At 44.3% G+C, this 18,802-nt stretch overlaps 2 protein-coding genes and 2 long non-coding RNA genes across 4 annotated transcripts; 1 reads left to right on the top strand and 3 right to left on the bottom strand.

The window, feature by feature from the left end:
* Positions 1-502: 502 nt before the first annotated feature.
* LOC115454718 (cytochrome P450 6B2) lies at positions 503-3,364 on the bottom strand. Its single transcript, XM_030183438.2, has 2 exons — positions 1,830-3,364; positions 503-906 (listed from the first exon to the last, which is right to left on the bottom strand). Exons 1-2 carry the CDS (start codon positions 3,199-3,201, stop codon positions 713-715), a joined length of 1,566 nt encoding a protein of 521 aa, XP_030039298.2. The 5' UTR covers positions 3,202-3,364; the 3' UTR covers positions 503-712.
* Positions 3,365-4,174: 810 nt separating this feature from the next.
* On the top strand, positions 4,175-4,998 carry LOC119188829. Its single transcript, XR_005112127.1, has 2 exons — positions 4,175-4,602; positions 4,893-4,998. It is a non-coding gene; the product is annotated as an uncharacterized LOC119188829 (long non-coding RNA).
* A 75-nt stretch (positions 4,999-5,073) lies between these two features.
* LOC119188830 lies at positions 5,074-5,828 on the bottom strand. The gene is made up of 3 exons (XR_005112128.1): positions 5,795-5,828; positions 5,549-5,620; positions 5,074-5,171 (listed from the first exon to the last, which is right to left on the bottom strand). It is a non-coding gene; the product is annotated as an uncharacterized LOC119188830 (long non-coding RNA).
* A 708-nt stretch (positions 5,829-6,536) lies between these two features.
* LOC115452943 (cytochrome P450 6B4-like) lies at positions 6,537-16,850 on the bottom strand. The gene is made up of 3 exons (XM_037436834.1): positions 15,920-16,850; positions 7,722-8,196; positions 6,537-6,868 (listed from the first exon to the last, which is right to left on the bottom strand). The coding sequence occupies exons 1-3, from the start codon at positions 16,814-16,816 to the stop codon at positions 6,675-6,677; spliced, it is 1,566 nt and encodes a 521-aa protein (XP_037292731.1). The 5' UTR covers positions 16,817-16,850; the 3' UTR covers positions 6,537-6,674.
* Between the last annotated feature and the right edge of the window lie 1,952 nt (positions 16,851-18,802).

Genomic DNA, 18,802 nt, shown 5'->3' with positions numbered 1-18,802 from the left:
CTCAAGCAATAAACGATATAGTAAGAGAAGGAACCAGGGGCCTTATTCTCTATCCCGCACATTATTTTGACAGTGCGTAACAAGCACGTAACACAACGCATCATGTTTAGGACTATAGAAATTTGGCTTACAGAATACCATTCCACGCACATTTCTCGAAGATAACATGACACGGCCGCGTTACGCGTTTACACTACCATACAGAATAAGGGCCCAGTTGTGACGGGTCCTATAACCCGATTGCTCCCGGCGTCCCTTTCATAATTTATGTAAAATCTAACCACCATCAGAACGATTTGCAGAATCATTTGAAATTATGTGGTTTATAAGTTTGAAAACCGTTTAAAATTAAATAAAAATAAGGTCAAAATAATATGTAATATTATATTCTGATACTAAAAACAAAATATGTTTCAAAATTTTCCACTTGAAATATTATTTTATATCACGGAACAGAGTTTTATCACTTGTGAGTACTTAAAAGATAAAAAAAAATTGCAAGTAATCAATCAAATTGGTTTTTATTTCAATTTATAGAATCTATGACATACGCGTACATTTGCACACACCAATCAACATCAAATATTTACCAGACAATAAAAAAATATACTAAATACTCATGATTTTTGTACAATTTTAATAACAAAAACATTAAACTTTTTATTATAATAAATTCACAATTCATCGTCATACAGGTACAGAGGTATTAAAATTAACGAGCAAAAACTCTTTGCTGCCATTCTTCGCGCGGTATGAACTTCAAATTAAGCGCATTCCTTGTGTTTGTCAGGAACGTCGTGGGATAGAAGTCCAGCTTGGTGGGTGTCCCGTCAGCTAACTCCACTCGGTATTTCTTCAAAATGGTAATGAGACCCGCCGTCGTCTGCATTTTCGAAAATCGCAGTCCTATAAATAGAAATGTAAATTAGCCTTACCATGTTTTCATTTTGGCGCGAAATGGATGCTTTCTTAGAATGCTGGAAAAGAGTTGTCAATATATTGTTTGTTATTTATGTAATCAATATAAACTCAACTGCAGTGGCTCTAAACATTTTAGATACTTGCGCCATTACGCATTCTAAGAAGAGCGCCCTAAACAGGGGGGCGAAAATATAGATTTTCATTTCTTGCTCTAAGATCCTGGCTTCAAATCCCCAGGTCAGATAAAGTGTAATTGGATTTTTCCACTTCCTATCAGCTCCTATCACAAACGGTCAAAAAGTAAATACATAGATTGCACCGGAGAGGTAAATATTTTTTTATAAACAAAAAAAATGTTTATTCATGTTAAGTTCATTCAGTTTCGACATTTGCTTTTATTATTTGTTTCTAACTGTATTAAAATGCCATTATTTCGCTAACGTTTTGATTAATTATTGTACCATACCTAATTCAGTCTTGTAAGATGCGAGCAACGGTATCATTAACACGAGTTAAGGCTTTATTTGAATACCGCAGTTCATAAACACTTTAGTTCAATTTTTTTATATACATTCTATATGCCTTTATTTGTAATGTTTGTTCACATTACTGCTGAAACAAAGAATTATTATAATATTATTCGCCTACCCTTTCGGGTGTCAAGGCGTGATGTGTTTTGTGACTCATTGGCAACACTTAGTTAATATTAACTTCAGCCGAATTGATTATTTTCATTTATTAATAACAAATCTTATTTAAACCATTTTTCTGTGTATTTTATCACCAAAATGCACGTCCAAGGGTATTATTGATACACAAAAAAATATGGTTATCTATCTATAATCCTTAAAAATCACCTTATCCTCTCGATAACACTAATTACGCTAAAAATAAGATAAATTACTTACCAATGCATTGTCTCGGACCCTCGCCGAATGGGAAGAACGTGTAGGGCTTAATGTCTTCCTTGGCAGCGCCGTAGAACCGGTCAGGACGAAAGGCGTCAGGCTCGGGGAAGTACTCGGGGTGGCGGTGCAGGTGGTACACCGGCAAGTGCACGCGCACGCCTTTGTCCACCTGCAGGCCTGAAGGGAACGTATAGTCCTCGACCACCTCTCGCGTGAGCACCGGCAGCACCGGATATAGGCGCATAGTCTCGTTCAGGCACGCCTCGATATACGGCAGCTCGGTCACACACTCATACACTAACTTGTTGTTGCGCCGGCACAAGTACTCGTCCACTTCCTCCTGAGCTCGTCTCTGCGCCTCCTGATTTTTTGCAAGCTCATAAAGCGCACACGCTAATGTACTTGCGGATGTTTCATACCCGGCACCAAAAAACACAATACATTGGGCCACGAGCAGGTCATCAGTGACTTCCACTTCTATTTTCTTGTTACCTGCAGATTTCGGATTTAAGCTGTCTCCGATGATGTGGCTGTTCTGCTTCAAAGCAAGCACTAAATCAACGAAGTCGTGACGGGATGTCGGCTTATGATCCCGTCTTTCGAAAACGCCCAACATTAGGCTTTTGAAAAAGTTGTCTATGTCTTTCGGGAAGTACTTTAATCCCAAGCCATAAAATATTTTTGGCCAAATAGCACGGAACACTAACATATATCCCATGAATCTTGAAGTTTGAAATATGATGTCACCCATTTCTACGAACGGGTTGACTTCTGAAGATTTCTCCATTGTCTTTGTATCGATACCAAAAACACAAGATCCGATGCAGTCCATTGTGTACCTGCTCATTAGAGACTTCACTTCGACCACCTCCGATATCGCTCTTTCTTCATCTGCCAATTTTTCCAAACTATGTCCACATTTCTCTATCAAATAAAACATGTTCTTCATTTTTGCTGAAGAGAATAAAGGTGTTAAGTTCTGGCGTACCACCTTCCATGTGTCACCATGATTGAAGAAAAGATTCTGTGTTGTCACTTCCTTGGTTGTGTATTTAGAGTTTTCTCTGCTATGAAAATAGTAAAAATCCTTAGTGAACACCAGTTTGATGATCTCCGGGTCCTGAATCACGAGGGTCGGCTCTGTGCCGTAGAACGCGCCGAAGTAGGGTTCTTTTGGAAATTGTCGACACATATCTTGGCTCACATGGCCGATATATTTTTTCATTAGAATGTATTCACTATAGTTGCCCAACAGCGGCAGCGGTTTGAGATGCGGCACATTCTTGTTCTTCCAGTAGCTAAAGTTCTTCACGGACAGGTAATACAGCAGAGCGACGATGGTCGCACACAGCGCGAGTACGACGATGCTCATCTTGCCGCGGTGCGGTCGCGAGTGGCGTGCGCGAGTCCTCTACTGATATGAATGTATGCAATCGTGTTACTTTTATTTTAGACCTAGTCTCATGTGTGTAGTGACAGCTGTTTCGAGTATTAATGTAAAACTATGATGGTATGCATTCAATGATCCGTCGAATAAGTCGAACAATTATTTATTTTTTCACTAAAAACACTCATTGTTTTTGGGAGTGGAAATCGTACCCGAATGGATCGTCAGATCAAAAATGTTATAATTTTAATTTCGCATGATTAGATAGGCAATATTTTCAATTGTTAAACTGTTGAAAGCTTTGGTGGCGTTGTTATATTACGGTATGCCTGTAGTGTTGAGGTTTCGGATTCGATCCCCGGGTCTGGCAAAGTGATATTGGGTTTTCTACGCAGTACTACCCCGGAGTCTGGAATTTGTGCCTGATATGGCGATAGGCTCGCCCCCTATCACATCATGGGACGAAATACAGCGAAAAGTGAATGCATCCAATTACGCTCCTGCCTACTCATTCGAAGACTAAAGAGGCCCTACTTCGAAAAACGAACATCGAAACGTCGTTCCGAAACGAAGAAACGACGAACTTCGGATTTAACCCTACTACCAAATTACTTCGGATCCGTCATCGTTACTTTCGGAACCATAAACAATCGTTCGAATGGAAATATTGTGTCGGATTAGAGAAGTGTATCTTCAAAAACCGTAAATTTCTACCTATATGACATTCTTGTGAAATAAACATATAAGTTGGATGTCTAATTAGGTTTTCTGTAATATAACTATTATTTTATAACTCTAAATATTTATTAGTTACAATAAAACAAATATTTTTGTTGATTTTGCAATCTACGGTTTTATTGCATTATGTTTTAATCTGTGGAATATTAGAATTTTTGACAATTGATGGACATTGACAAGTAGACCTACTTCGAAAAACGAACACGGAAACGTCGTTCCGAAACGAAGAAACGACGAACTTCGGATTTAACCCTACTACCAAATTACTTCGTATCCGTCATCGTTCCTTTTGGAACCATAAACAATCGTTCGAATGAAAATATTGTGTCGGATTAGAGATGTATATCTTCAAAAACCGTACATTTTTATCTATTATCATATACTTGTGAAAAAAACCTATAAATTCGATGTCTAATAAGGTTTTCTGTAATATAACTATTATTTCATAACTCTAAATATTTATTAGTTACAAAATAACAAATATTTTTGTTGATTTTGCAATCTACGGTCTTATTGCATAGTATTGCATTATGTTTTAATCTGTGGAATATTAGAATTTTTGACAATTGATGGACATTGACAAGTTGACTGGCGAAAATCACAGCAAATTGGAATTGTAATTTACAAGTAAAATTATTTATTGTATTGGTAAGTTTATTATTAAAATGTTATTTACTCGCTTTAAACAAATGATCTTTTTCATTGTAAAGGCAGTTATTGTGTAATAACAAGTAAATTCCTTGGTTTGATCTATTAAAGAAATCATTAGTTTTGCCCATCGATATACACAATGGTTTTTACGGTAAAATTTATTGAATCTTTCTATGAATTTTATTATTTTTCATCCCAGTAGGAATAAGAACCCATATATTTATGTACCCTGTGTTAGGATGTTTACAATAAACAATTAACATTTTTCTTATGATTCCACCTAACAGTTTTAAGGAGAGTACGACGACGAGTGCACCCAGCGACACAGGCGGACCTCTAATCGGGTCCTTCGCATTGACTGAACTGAAAAAAAAAGAAGTACTGGAGGGGGTTCTGAGAGAGTTAATAGAAATGAACAAAAAAAAATAAAAAACCAATATAAAAATGATTGTAATAATGTTTTATTTTCCGATAACATATAAGTATTTGGTAGTTAATCTTCCATGCGTGATGCAGTGTTGGTTATAGCAGCTCTAGCGAGTTAGTAATTGTTTAATTATTTGATTCTGAAACAAGAAAACATATTATGTTTAAAGTCTAATAAATTCAAAGCCATAGGCACTTTGTACAAAGGATGGCATAAAATTCATAAGTTTTCTAATGGTTATATGGGTGCAGTCAATGCACCCACATACATTTGCCTGGAATTACATATTTATAAAAAAATGAGAAATTATTAATGGCTTGTTTAACCTAAGTAAATAAAATGTTTAAATTTATTTTAAATTAAAGGCTAATGCTATGTGGATGATACTTAGGTACTTTCTAAGAATGATTAATATCTATTAACTCACTTAATGTTCTTTAATAAGAGTCCTTTCTTGTCGGTTTTGTGGAAATTTTATAAATTTAGTCAATATATGAGGCTGACTCAGACACTTACCTGAGGCACTCAGAGACTGTTTGCTGGGCCATGAACCCATCTATACTTAGTTCCACAGCTCCCTAACAACTCCTAGAATAAAAATGTAGCGCAGTCAAAATATGAAATTAGAAAAATATTATATACATTTTAGTACAATGCATCAAAAAACAAAAACAAGATCATTTAGACGTTAAGAATACTACAATACTAATACCAGCTAGGTTCTTGAGAAAGGTAGAAAGTAATATTTCTTCTGTAGCTTACCTTAGTGGTAGTATCAATTCCCCGTATATGTTCTTTTGGAGGAATTAGTGGAACTATATCCTCGCAGATGGTTTCTAAAAGGGGTGGCAAAGTCCTATAAGTTGTTACAAATTCCATGTTACGAAGGTTTTACGCAGTTAGAGACGCTTCCAACTTCGCCCCGCACTTTCCTATCGCAACAATTCTTCACACAGGAGTTATTGAGCAATTTTAAAACCTCTGGAGTACCAAACGAAAATCAAACGAAAGGCTTAGAGCTTTCGTAAAATTGACGCTAAGATCCGAACGAAGAAACGATGTATTTTATGTCAAATGTGTTTTCATAGTGCGGTCGACGAAAGTAAAAATGTCATAAGTGTCAAAATCCGATTACGGATCCGTCGTCGAATCCGTCATCGGAACCGTAACACTTCGTAGTACCAAAATGTACGGTCCGTCATCCGAAACTACGGATTTCGTTTTTCGAAGTAGACTCTAAGGCGTCAGTGTGTGTAAACTTTGGAAATATCTCATCGGTAGAATCTATCGTTATATGTAGAGACTTCTTCTATCGACGATCGAGTGCAATTAGCATTGAATCACCAGTAGCTCATACAATTTTTTATCTACATTGGTTATGCAAGTAACTCTTGATAAATAAAAACATTTTCACTGGAGATTACGCGATAACGACAAAAAAGCAAAATAATACACTTTGTTTTTTACTTTATCTACCTATATTTGGTTAGATAAATACAATGACTTAGTACTTAAAGTATTCACTTTATTTTGAATGTTATTTTTTTAAGTATATTTAAAAACCTCAATGCATATTAAATACAAAAAAACAACGAGAGATGATCCCGTGTCAGTCGACAAATAGATGTAACAACGGAAGGATTTACGAAGCGAACTCTCTCTGTTCCCAATCATAGCGTGGTACGAGCTTCAAATTCATAGCTATCTTGGGATGCGTCAAGAGCGTGGACGGGTAGAAATCCAGCTTGGTGGGTGTGCCTTCAGCCAACTCCACGTTGTATTTCTTCAGAACAGTGATCATGGCGACCGTTGTCTGCATTTTGGAAAAGCGTAAACCTGGAAATACATTAAAACTCTCAATTATTTTTTTTAAAATCCATAAACATTCTGTAGACTTGTCCTCGCTATTATTTCAGTAATTTTGGTAAAATCTGAAATTACGTTTTTAGTTTAGAAAAGGTAAGATTATTTATTTCAAAGACTAGGAAACTAGTGTTTATATATCAATTGTGATATATAATTTCTACAGCTTAAACGCATTCAGAATACAAGAAGAGTCATAAATGCATTGAAATAAAATTATTTTACGTATTATATCGCGGTGTTTTATAATTTTCTCCCAACATTTCGAAGACTTTGCAGCCTTCGTTGTCACGGAGTGGACTTGGTGTTGCTCGTCGGAAAAGTCAAAGTTATAATATCTACCTACATTTTACAATTATATAATAGTAATAATATCAACCCTCTATTATATGTACTATTCCACTGCTGGGCACGGGCCTCCTCTATTACTGAGAGGGATTAGGCCTTAGTCCACCACGCTAGCCTAGTGCGGGTTGGTAGACCTCACCCACTCTGAGAATTCCTATAGAGAACTTCTCAGGTTTCCTCACGAAGTTTTCTTTCACCGTTAAAGCAAGCGATAATTCACAAAGAATACACACATAATTTTAGAAAAGTTAGCGGTGTGTACCCATTCGATTTGAACCTGCGGAGTCGGCAGTCCGTTCCACACTCAACAAGGTTATCGCTGCCGTACAATTATATAATTTTTATAATTCTAATGGTAAATCTGTCTATTTAGAGTAGTAACTGTAGCCAAAACTTTGAAATACAAAGTACCGCTTTATGTCCGTCATCTACGACACTATAATAACTGGCGATATATAATGTTAAGTAAGTTTCATACCAATGCATTGTCTCGGACCCTCGCCAAATGGGAAGAAAGTGTAGGGTGTGATATTGTCCTTAGCGTCCCCATAGAACCGGTCAGGACGGAAGGCGTCGGGCTCGGGGAAGTACTCGGGGTGGCGGTGCAGGTGGTACACTGGCAAGTGCACGCGCACGCCTTTGTCCACCTGCAGGCCTGAAGGGAACGTGTAGTCCTCCACCACCTCTCGCGTGAGCACCGGCAGCACGGGATACAGCCGCGTAGTCTCGTTCAGGCACGCCTCAATGTACGGCAGCTCGGTCACGCACTCATAAACCAAGTTGTTGTTGCGCCGGCGCAGGTACTCGTCCACTTCCTCCTGAGCTCGTCTCTGTGCCTCTTTGTTTTTCGCAAGCTCATAGAGAGCACATGTTAAAGTACTTGCAGACGTTTCAAATCCAGCAGCGAAGAAGACAATACATTGTGACACGAGCAAGTCGTCCGTGAGTTCTATTTCTGTGCAGGACGCACACACGAAAAGAGCGAGACGGCGCATTCACGCATGCGCAGTAGGTGTGTCGAGCGAAACGACACACCCAGAGAGGGACGGACAATGCGCCCGCGCACGTGTGTGTGACTGTTTTTTAGTGGTACGTTACAAAAGCGATCTCACGACCGAGATATTGAAGTGACAGTGTAGAAACTTTACATAGACATAGTTTTTGCTTTTGCCTACCCCATGCCGTAAACATGGGTAGTGTATATAAGTTCATATTAAAGTAAATAGCGTTTTTAAGGCCTTTGTGCGTCGTCTGTAGACAATTTTCTTATGTTTTATTGTTATAACTTTTTTCGTATCGCACATAGGCGTATTATTTTTGTGTATAGTTATAGGTAATTGATTTATCTATAAAAACAGTGTAAATTTCGCATAGGGGACTCCAGAGGTCCAACTTTTATTTATAAAATAGTGATAGCTAGGAAGTGAAAATGAGGCTGCAAAAGGCTCTATTTTTGGCGGCTCTCCTACGGGATAGCCGGGTTATATATAAGCGAATGCAATTTTGGCATTCGACAGTTCCAGTTCCAGCAAGTCAGTTCGAGTCAAGAAAAGGAAGAAAACAAGAAGCCCTGAAGTGTTCCAGCCAGGAAAAACAGTGCAAGAAAAGGAGAGAGCGACGTGCATGCTGCACCGCTCACGCCGCACTGCGAAACGTACGCCGCTACTGTGTGTCCGCCGGATCATTGTAACATTTTACGTGTGAATAGTGAATATACGCTATAAAACCTCCCGGGCCTTATTAATTGGCATTGCCACCTCCCTTCACGCAATCCAGCACTCATTGTGGGGACGGAAAGGCGTTCCGTGCCGATCCTACGCCCCACATTTTGGTCCTTCGCGAGCCGGATTAACGTGAACGGGAAGGATGCCGGTTACAAGGTCCACCGGGAGGCGGGCGGAATCAGCGTCTGTTACAGCAACTTCGGCGACAGCGACTTCGGCGACAGCGACTTCGGCGACAGCGACGTCCGCTACAGCGACGTCGGCGACCGTCACCGGAACAACTGAAGCAACCGAAGAAACAATCGCCGAGAGCGCAGCGACACACACCGCTACGCTTCGGGAAGCCGCGCCTTGCACCGCTGCGGAGGAGCGACCTGCCGCCGCAACGGAACAATCGACGCAAGAGCGAGCCCGAAGCAAAGCAGCGTCGTCAACTAAACACGCTTCAAGGGCACGCCGCCTGGCACAGGCCAGGGCTGAACTCACCGCACTGAAAATAGAGCTAGCGGCCGCCAAGCTAGCTGAAATCGAGGCGGAGGATAGCGAGGACGACCTCGAATCCGTCATAACGGAGGCCGGACAAGATTGCCGAGTACATAGCTGGGTTCAAACTAGCCAATTACTCGCGATCGAGAGCCGACCGACCGATGTTGCGACGGGAAAGCAAGCCCCTATACAGTCATCGGACCCAGTGATCGCTGCCGTATCATGGGACAACCCGGCGACTGTACCGGCGGGAGCCAGTGCCGTGCACCCGCCGACGCATCCCGTCACAACGCCCGAAACAAATAATCCGTCCGTTTTATGCCATTTTCAGTGAACCCGACTGCGCAGCCTGAAGTGCCAACGATTGAAGCCGCATCGTGGCAACGAACTCAACAAGCTACGCAGCCGCCGCCTGTAATCGCCGCACGGAGCGACGAACACCGCGCTACGAAGCAACCGCCGCCCGTCGTAGCAGCCTGGCTACGAGACAACTCAGCTTCGCAGCAACCGCAATCAACGCCGAACCCGCAACAAGTGCAAGACGGCGCGTTGGTCGCATCGCGACCGAGGACGGAGTATCAAGAACTCGCGTCCGCCATAACACAAGCTGTGCAAGCCGCACAGCATAGGCAACCTTTAAGGTACACAGAGTTGCCTACGTTCAACGGTGATCATCACGATTGGCTCACATATAGAGCGGCCTACATAGAGTCCATGAGCCACTTCACGACGTTGGAAAACATGTCCCGGCTACGCCGTAGCCTCGGGGCATCGCCAAGGAAGCAGTACAGGGACTGCTTATAACCAACGCCGACCCGAACACCGTGTTAAAGAGTCTGGAAACGCGCTTTGGGCGCCCGGACTCAATCGCATTAGCCGAAATAGAGCGCCTACGCGCGCTACCCCGTCTTACAGATACGCCGAGAGACATCTGCACATTCGCCACGAAGATAGAAAACATCGTGGGCACACTACAAGCGCTCGACTGTGCCTTCTACCTCTACAACCCGGAGGTAACTAAGGCAGTTATGGAGAAGCTAACTCCGACGTTGAAAAGACAGTGGTACGAGTTCGCCGCCGCACAGCATAGAGGTGAGCCCGATTTATTAAAGTTTTGTCGCTTCATAAGAAGAGAAGCCGATTTCTGCAGCCCGTTCGCGACGCCTGAAGTCATTACGGACAAGGCTTCGCCGGCAAGATTCGGCGGCGGCGAACAGCCACGCCGACAGCGGGTACACACGACTGTGGCAGATAAACGGTCGACATGCAGTGTGTGTAACAAAGAAACGCACTCGATGAGTGACTGCGTTCGCTTCCGCGACGCCGCCGTAGACGCGCGGTGGGACATCGCAAAGAAGCACAGATTATGTTTCAGATGTTTGAAATTCAGGAACAAACAACACACATGCAAGCCGAAGAAATGCGACATCAACGGGTGCGAGTATCTACATCACCGCTTGCTGCACTCGGAGCGAAAAAACAAGATCACCGACGCACCCGGCGAAGCAGCGAACGAGGCAGTGAACTCAACATGGATGCCACAGATGTCCTTTTTAAAAATAGCCCCAGTGTGCATTTCAGGACCGGCGGGAGTGGCTCGCACCTTCGCCTTACTCGACGACGGATCGACGGTGAGCCTCATCGACGACGAACTCGCTCGAGACATCGGCGCGGAAGGGCCGGACGAACCACTCCACATAGCAACGTACGACGGGGAGAGGAAGACACGCAACAATTCTCGGCGCGTCAAGTTTAACATTGAAGGAAGCCGGGGACGACTTCGCATCGAAGCACGCACCGTCGACAATCTCCAGTTGGCGGCGCAGCGCATCCCGGACGAAGCGATACGGGATTGCGGACACCTGAAAGGCCTACTGTCCGCTAAACGAGCGGAAGAGGCGAAACCCCGAATCCTCATAGGCCAGGATAACTGGCATCTCCTCCTCGCCACGAAAACACGGTCAGGTAGGAGACATCAACCGGTCGCATCACTCACGCCGCTCGGTTGGGTGATACATGGAAGCCGGACTCGGACTCTGGGACACAGAGTGAATTTCGTCGGTCAAACCACGACCGACGAACGCACAGAGGAACTTTTGCGAAATTTTATAACATCCGACAACCTGTTTATAGAACCCCGCAGGCCCAAGAACGACCCCGGCGAGAAGGCGCTCAAGATACTGAACGAACATACGGAGAGATCGCCGGAGGGAAGATATCAGACGGCCCTCTTGTGGAAATCGGACAGCGTGGAATTGCCGAACAACTACGAAAACACGCTGAAAAGGCTGCACAACATAGAAAACAAGTTGGACAAGAATCCCGACCTTAAAGAAAGGTATGAAGAGCAAATGGAGGCCCTAGTCAAGAAGGGCTACGCGGAAATAGCGCCACGCACGTCCCACGCTACAAGGACGTGGTACTTGCCGCATTTCGCAGTCGTGAACGCTCTGAAGCCCGACAAATTGCGAGTTGTACACGACGCAGCAGCCAAAACAAAAGGTACGACTTTGAATGAGAATTATTAACAGGACCGGGTTTGTTACAGCCTCTTCCCGCAGTGTTACTGAGATTCCGGGAACATCCCGTCGCCGTAACAGCAGACATCACGGAGATGTTCATGCAGGTGGGACTACGCGAGGAAGATCGCGACGCACTGCGCTACCTCTGGCGGGGAAACCGCCGAGATAGCCGGCCGCCAGAGGTGTACCGAATGAAGGTATTAATCTTTGGCGCATCATGCTCTCCTGCGACAGCGATATACGTCATGAATCGCAACGCGGAGAGACACCGACACACGCATCCTGAGGCCGTCGAGGCGATCAAGAAGAAACACTACATGGACGACTACCTCGACAGCTATGAAGATGAACACAGGGCGATAACAATCGCTACTCAGGTGCGTAACATACACAGAGAAGCTCATTTTGAATTAAGAAAGTGGACGAGTAACTCGCCCGCGGTATTGAAGGCGCTCGGCGAATCGCCCAATACAACCGAAGCGGTGGAAATAGAAAGGACTGAACGAGTTCTAGGCCTTATTTGGAGGCCACAAGAAGACAGGTTGGCATTCAACCTAGACTTAGCCCGCATACCGTCGAACCTACTGAGGCGAGAAGCACCCACGAAGAGAGAAGCATTGAAAATAGTAATGTCGTTGTTTGATCCTCTAGGGTTGGTGTCGCCGATAACTGTGCGGGCTAAACAGCTATTACAGGAGGTGTGGCGACGCGGCACCGATTGGGACGACCCGATCGACGACGAACTGTCCGCCGCCTGGGTGAACTGGCTCACCCATTTGAAGCAACTCAGCGGCGTAACAGTGCCGCGCTGCTATCCCGGCTACTCCCGAGCGAGAAAACTCCAACTCCACGTGTTCACCGACGCCAGCGAGTCAGCCTACGCGACCGCGCTCTACTGGCGCGCCGAGGACGACGACGGACGAGTCACAGTCACGTTACTGGCGGCCAAGGCAAAGGTAGCTCCACTCAAATTAACCTCCATACCACGGCTTGAACTACAGGCAGCTGTACTCGGCGCACGGATGGCTGCGAGTGTGACACAGGAACACTCCAGGCAGCCAGAATCCACGACCTACTGGACCGACAGCAAGACAACACTGTGCTGGATCAGGACGGGAGCCAGGTCGTACAAGCCCTACGTAGCGCATCGAATCGCCGCGATAGAAGAACACACACAGGCGAATCAATGGAGATGGGTGCCTACGCGCTACAACGTTGCCGACGACGCTACGCGCGACGTTCCCGACAACTTCACGCGGGAACACAGGTGGTTCAACGGACCAGAGTTCCTCCGCGACCCGCCCGAACTATGGCCTGCGGAGGAAACACAGCTGAGCACCGACACGGGTGAGGAAAGAGTGAACACTGTTACAGAGCGTCGGGAGAAACAGTACAAGGAGGTCCTGCCCGACGTGAATCGATTCTCAAATTGGAATCGCTACGTTAGAGCTGCCGCCCGCGTACTACAAGCAGTACAACGCTTCAAACAACGCGTCAACACGGTCCATTACAAGAGGACCAAGGCGGCCGCAAGCGAGAATCCGGATTGGAGGCGCAACGAAGCCGCGAAAAGTGCGGCGAAACGAGTCGTGCAAGCACCGGAAGAGCGATTCGTGACGCTCCCAGCCGAGTTGCAGGAAGAGGCCGAGCGTATAATCATAAAGGCGAGTCAGGAGGCCGCCTTCGAGGAAGAACTACGCTCGCTCGAAAAAGGAAAACCCGTGTCAAAGGAAAGCAGGTTGTACGCTTTAAGTATAACATTTATTAATGAACTCATTTGCCTCGACAGCAGAATTTCAGCCGCCACGGGAGTAAGCGCCGCAACAAAGAACCCTCCGATCGTCGATGGAGAACATCGGGCGACGAAACTGTGGGTGGAACATGTCCACACACAACTCCACCATGCAGGCGTGGAGAGCGTCGTCAATTACTGTCGGCAGCACAAATGGGTCATTCGACTGCGCCCGACGGTCAAGGCGGTGGTCAGGAGCTGCTTCAAGTGCCGCCAGAGGGCGGCCACTCCACCGCAACCGATAACGGGAGACTTGCCTCCCTGTCGACTGGCGCATCATCACCGGCCGTTTACATACACCGGTTTGGACTATTTCGGCCCGCTCACAGTCACCGTGGGCCGGAGTAATCAAAAAAGGTATGTCGCTCTTCACATGCCTAACAGTGCGGGCGGTGCATCTCGAAGTGGTGCACTCCCTGAGCACACAAGGAGCGATCATGGCTCTGCGGCGCATGACAGCGCGCCGCGGGGAGCCCTGCCGAGATCTGGTCCGACAACGGGACCAACTTCCACGGCGCAGAAAGGAGCTGCGCAACACCCTCCTCGCTGGCGCCGAACAAGAGGCGTCGCGGAGGGCGATTAGATGGCGTTTCATCCCTCCGGGCGCACCATTCATGGGTGGCGCCTGGGAACGACTCGTGCGGTCGGTCAAGACCGCGCTGACGACGGTGCTTCACGAGCAGAGGCCACATGAAGAGACGTTGTCGACGCTACTCGCCGAGGTGGAGTTCACAGTCAACAGCCGCCCACTGACTCATGTGTCGGTGAACCCCGAAGATCCGGAGGCCCTGACGCCTAACCACTTTCTGTTGGGCTGTCAGGGCCCACTCGCCGCACCTAATTTTCCAGCCGAACACGGCTACGGCACACATGCCGACCTTCGAGCGTCGCAGCAGCTGGCCGACGCGTTCTGGACCCGCTGGCTACGAGAGTACCTTCCCGAGCTCCGCAACCGGCGGGAGCCCCGCAGCAAGGGACCAGAGCTACACATCGGCGACGTCGTGCGCATCGTGGACGGACGCTCCCACGAAACACTTGGGTGCGTGGCCGCATCTGTGCTACGCATCCGGGACCTGACGGCGTGACGCGCACGGTGGACGTAGCCACGCAGGAGGCGTGCTACGACGCCCCGTGAAGAAAATCGTCCTCCTGCACCCTGCGGCACCCGAGCTACGAGGCGGCGGCAACGAAGAGGCGGCGCCGCAATCGGCGGCGAGCACGTCCTGCACGTCTACATAATGTATCGCCCCCTGGACGCTGGGCGATACACGGCGGGAGAATGTGCAGGACGCACACACAAAAAGAGCGAGACGGCGCATTCACGCATGCGCAGTAGGTGTGTCGAGCGAAACGACACACCCAGAGAGGGACGGACAATGCGCCCGCGCACGTGTGTGTGACTGTTTTTTAGTGGTACGTTACAAAGCGATCTCACGACCGAGATATTGAAGTGACAGTGTAGAAACTTTACATAGACATAGTTTTTGCTTTTGCCTACCCCATGCCGTAAACATGGGTAGTGTATATAAGTTCATATTAAAGTAAATAGCGTTTTTAAGGCCTTTGTGCGTCGTCTGTAGACAATTTTCTTATGTTTTATTGTTATAACTTTTTTCGTATCGCACATAGGCGTATTATTTTTGTGTATAGTTATAGGTAATTGATTTATCTATAAAACAGTGTAAATTTCGCATAGGGGACTCCAGAGGTCCAACTTTTATTTATAAAATAGTGATAGCTAGGAAGTGAAAATGAGGCTGCAAAAGGTTTCTATTTTTTGGCGGCTCTCCTACGGGATAGCCGGGTTATATATAAGCGAATGCAATTTTGGCATTCGACAGTTCCAGTTCCAGCAAGTCAGTTCGAGTCAAGAAAAGGAAGAAAACAAGAAGCCCTGAAGTGTTCCAGCCAGGAAAAACAGTGCAAGAAAAGGAGAGAGCGACGTGCATGCTGCACCGCTCACGCCGCACTGCGAAACGTACGCCGCTACTGTGTGTCCGCCGGATCATTGTAACATTTTACGTGTGAATAGTGAATATACGCTATAAAACCTCCCGGGCCTTATTAATTGGCATTGCCACCTCCCTTCACGCAATCCAGCACTCATTGTGGGGACGGAAAGGCGTTCCGTGCCGATCCTACGCCCCACAATTTCTATTTTCTTGTTTCCCTCGGATTTCGGATTCAAGCCATCTCCGACGATGTGATTGTTCTGCTTCAAAGCAAGCACCAGATCAACGAAGTCGTGACGCGCCGTTGGCTTATAGCCTCGTTGTTCGAAAACCCCCATCAAAAGACTGGTAAAAAACTTGTCTATATCTGTCGGGAAGTACTTCAATCCCAGAGAGTAAAAGATTTTCGGCCAAATAGCGCGGAAAACCAACTTGAATCCCATTAGCTTCGAAGTTGAGAAAATTATGTCACCCATTTGTATAAAGGGGTTTTTCTCTGGATTCTGTTGCATCGTACCGGTATCAATGCCAAACGCGCAAGAGCCGATGCAGTCCATCGTATACCTGATCATTAAGGACTTTGCATCAACCACCCCTGACATCGCTGTTTCTTCGTCCAACAACTTTTCCAATGTATGCCCACATTTTCCTATCAAATAAAACATATTCTTCATTTTTGCCGAAGTGAATAAAGGTGTTAAGTTCTGTCGCACCACCTTCCATTTGTCTCCTTGCGTAAAGAAGAGGTTTTGTGTTGTCACTTCATTAGGCGTGTATTTTGCGATTTCTCTGCTGTGGAAATAGTAGAAATCCTTAGTGAACACCAGTTTAATGATCTCCGGATCTTGGACCACGAGGGTCGGCTCCGTGCCGTAGAAAGCGCCGAAGTAAGGTTCCTTCGAAAATATACGACACATTTCCTGGGTGACATGGCCGACATATTTCTTCATTAAAATGTATTCGCCATAGTTGCCCAGCAGCGGCAGCGGTTTGAGATGCGGCACATTCTTGTTCCTCCAGTAGCTGAACTTCCTCACAGACAGGTAGTACAGCAGAGCGGAGATGGTCACACACAGCGCGAGTACGACGACGCTCATCGTGCGCGGTGCAGTCGCGAGTGACGCGCGCAGTGATCTTTTTTAACGAAGATTGTTTTGCATGCATAATTATGATTATCGTCAAAACTTTATTTGTAGGATATGCTTCTGTTATTATCAAGCGTGTTTTATATAGGCATAATTAATATACATATTGCGTAACTCTCATGTTATCATAATTACCTTTTTTTAGTACCGTGTTGTCAAATTGCTAAATTAATTAAATAAAGTAATATTACTCAATCCAGTTAAAGCAACTGTTTTAGAATTATTAGTCATTGTCCTTTTAAAACAACATGTTGACTCTGTCGCCATTTTGTCTCGTGTGTCATGAGTCTGCTACATCATGCAACAGAGGATACCGTCTAGGTGTAGGAATGTAGCCAAATGATAAAATCTCAATGGATGAAAATCAACAAAATTTATAAAAATAAATCCCTAATGAAGCTAATTAGTTGTAATGTAAAAAAATAATTCTTCTAGCCATTTAGAAAATGGAAATTTGGATTTCAGCAAGTTATTATCAGGTAAACATTTTTTCTAATTGGGATAAATTGAAATTAATCTCATTCTACCAACATAATGCATAAGTAATCGAATGGTGAATATATAAGTAATTTGCTTTTGCCAGCAACTTTGTTCGCTTAAAATACAGATATTATTTAAAGGATTATTGTAAAACTTTAACATTTTCAATTCAAATTCAATTTTCCAATAGCTTTTTAGTTTTCTTGAATGCTTTAAATCAAATTGTCGTGAATTTTATACCGAGACAGTCAAGCATTCTCACCTTTTCTGTCATACATGATTTTCGCGTAACTAACCATTATACGTAGCGCACGCAACGAAAGCTCTCAAAAGGAATAAATGTTCCTAGTTTTTGTAACATTTTTCATCGATGTCCTGCTCCTATTAGTCATAGCGTGATGTTATATAGCCTATAGCGTTCCTCAATAAATGAGCAGTCCAACACTAAAATAATTTTTCAATTCGAACCAGTAGTACTACAGATTAGAGCATTCAAACAAACAAACTCTTCAACTTTATATAATAGTATAGTTAAAAAAAAACTGGCTGAACAATTTTTGTATTAAACTCTTCACAAAACGTGTACCCGGAATTAAACATATTGCAACATATTATGAAAACTTATTTATCTGTACCCCGATATCATCAGAAGTTATAAATAATTCGGCTGTTGTCAGATTTATAATCTTTAGTAAGAGTAAATAAAAACAGATAAGTGAGAAGTCGGTCTTGCGCACCGAGGGTGCCGTTCAAACTTCGCACACATTGTACGTTAACTTTATTGTTCTAACCACAAGACAAACTAGGTTAAAGGTAAACTTATCATGCCGTTGGGACCCTAGACACAATCTATGCACCACTGGCAAATAATAAGTAATAATATATTCGCTTTTTTATATGAATGCACATATTTACGGTTATTAGATTTATTCTTTACATGAACTGGTAGAGAGTGCTTCTTGCTAGATTTTATGATTGCAGGTTAAAAAGAAGTAAGGTTTTGGTTCCTTTATCTAGTCCCAAAATATGCGACGTATATTTATATTACGTTTTTTTTTATTTTGGTTCACAAAACTCGGTACAATATTAATTTTAAATCATATATAGTACATGCGATAACCAGGTTCGGATAACATTGTGCCCTTCTAGATGTGAACACTACATGCGAAATGGGCTTGCGTTTACTACAAGTCAGTCAAAATACTGTTCAGATTTGTAATTAGTGATGGTATCCCTGCTTAGACTCTAAAGTGCAATACACTTTTTTTTTTTAAATGAGGCTAAAGAATCAAGTCGGAACACATCTATGTCAATGCTTTAACTTGCAAGTTTAATTTCTTCACAGCTGAAAGAGACTGTAGACCTGTATATTTGATATCAATTTTAACTTGATACCTCTACGCGTTTCTGAGAAAAAGTTTCTTGACAGACAGAAGCACGACAAAGTAATTTTATTAG

This window comes from Manduca sexta, chromosome 9 (assembly GCF_014839805.1).
Source record: "Manduca sexta isolate Smith_Timp_Sample1 chromosome 9, JHU_Msex_v1.0, whole genome shotgun sequence".
Lineage (NCBI taxonomy): Eukaryota > Metazoa > Arthropoda > Insecta > Lepidoptera > Sphingidae > Manduca > Manduca sexta.
The sequence above is the reverse complement of the archived record's forward strand: the minus strand, read 5'-3'. Positions and strand labels throughout refer to the sequence as shown.

What these genes read in the sequence shown, in the direction of transcription:
- LOC115454718 (XM_030183438.2), bottom strand. Translation starts at nt 3,201, where the DNA reads ATGAGCATCGTCGTACTCGCGCTGTGTGCGACCATCGTCGCTCTGCTG. An exon ending in GGGTCCGAGACAATGCATTG is followed by an intron (nt 907 to 1,829) that starts GTAAGTAATTTA and finishes TTCTATTTATAG; the next exon opens with GACTGCGATTTTCGAAAATG.
- LOC115452943 (XM_037436834.1), bottom strand. Translation starts at nt 16,816, where the DNA reads ATGAGCGTCGTCGTACTCGCGCTGTGTGTGACCATCTCCGCTCTGCTG. An exon ending in AGGGAAACAAGAAAATAGAA is followed by an intron (nt 8,197 to 15,919) that starts ATTGTGGGGCGT and finishes TCCTGCACAGAA; the next exon opens with ATAGAACTCACGGACGACTT. An exon ending in GGGTCCGAGACAATGCATTG is followed by an intron (nt 6,869 to 7,721) that starts GTATGAAACTTA and finishes ATGTATTTCCAG; the next exon opens with GTTTACGCTTTTCCAAAATG.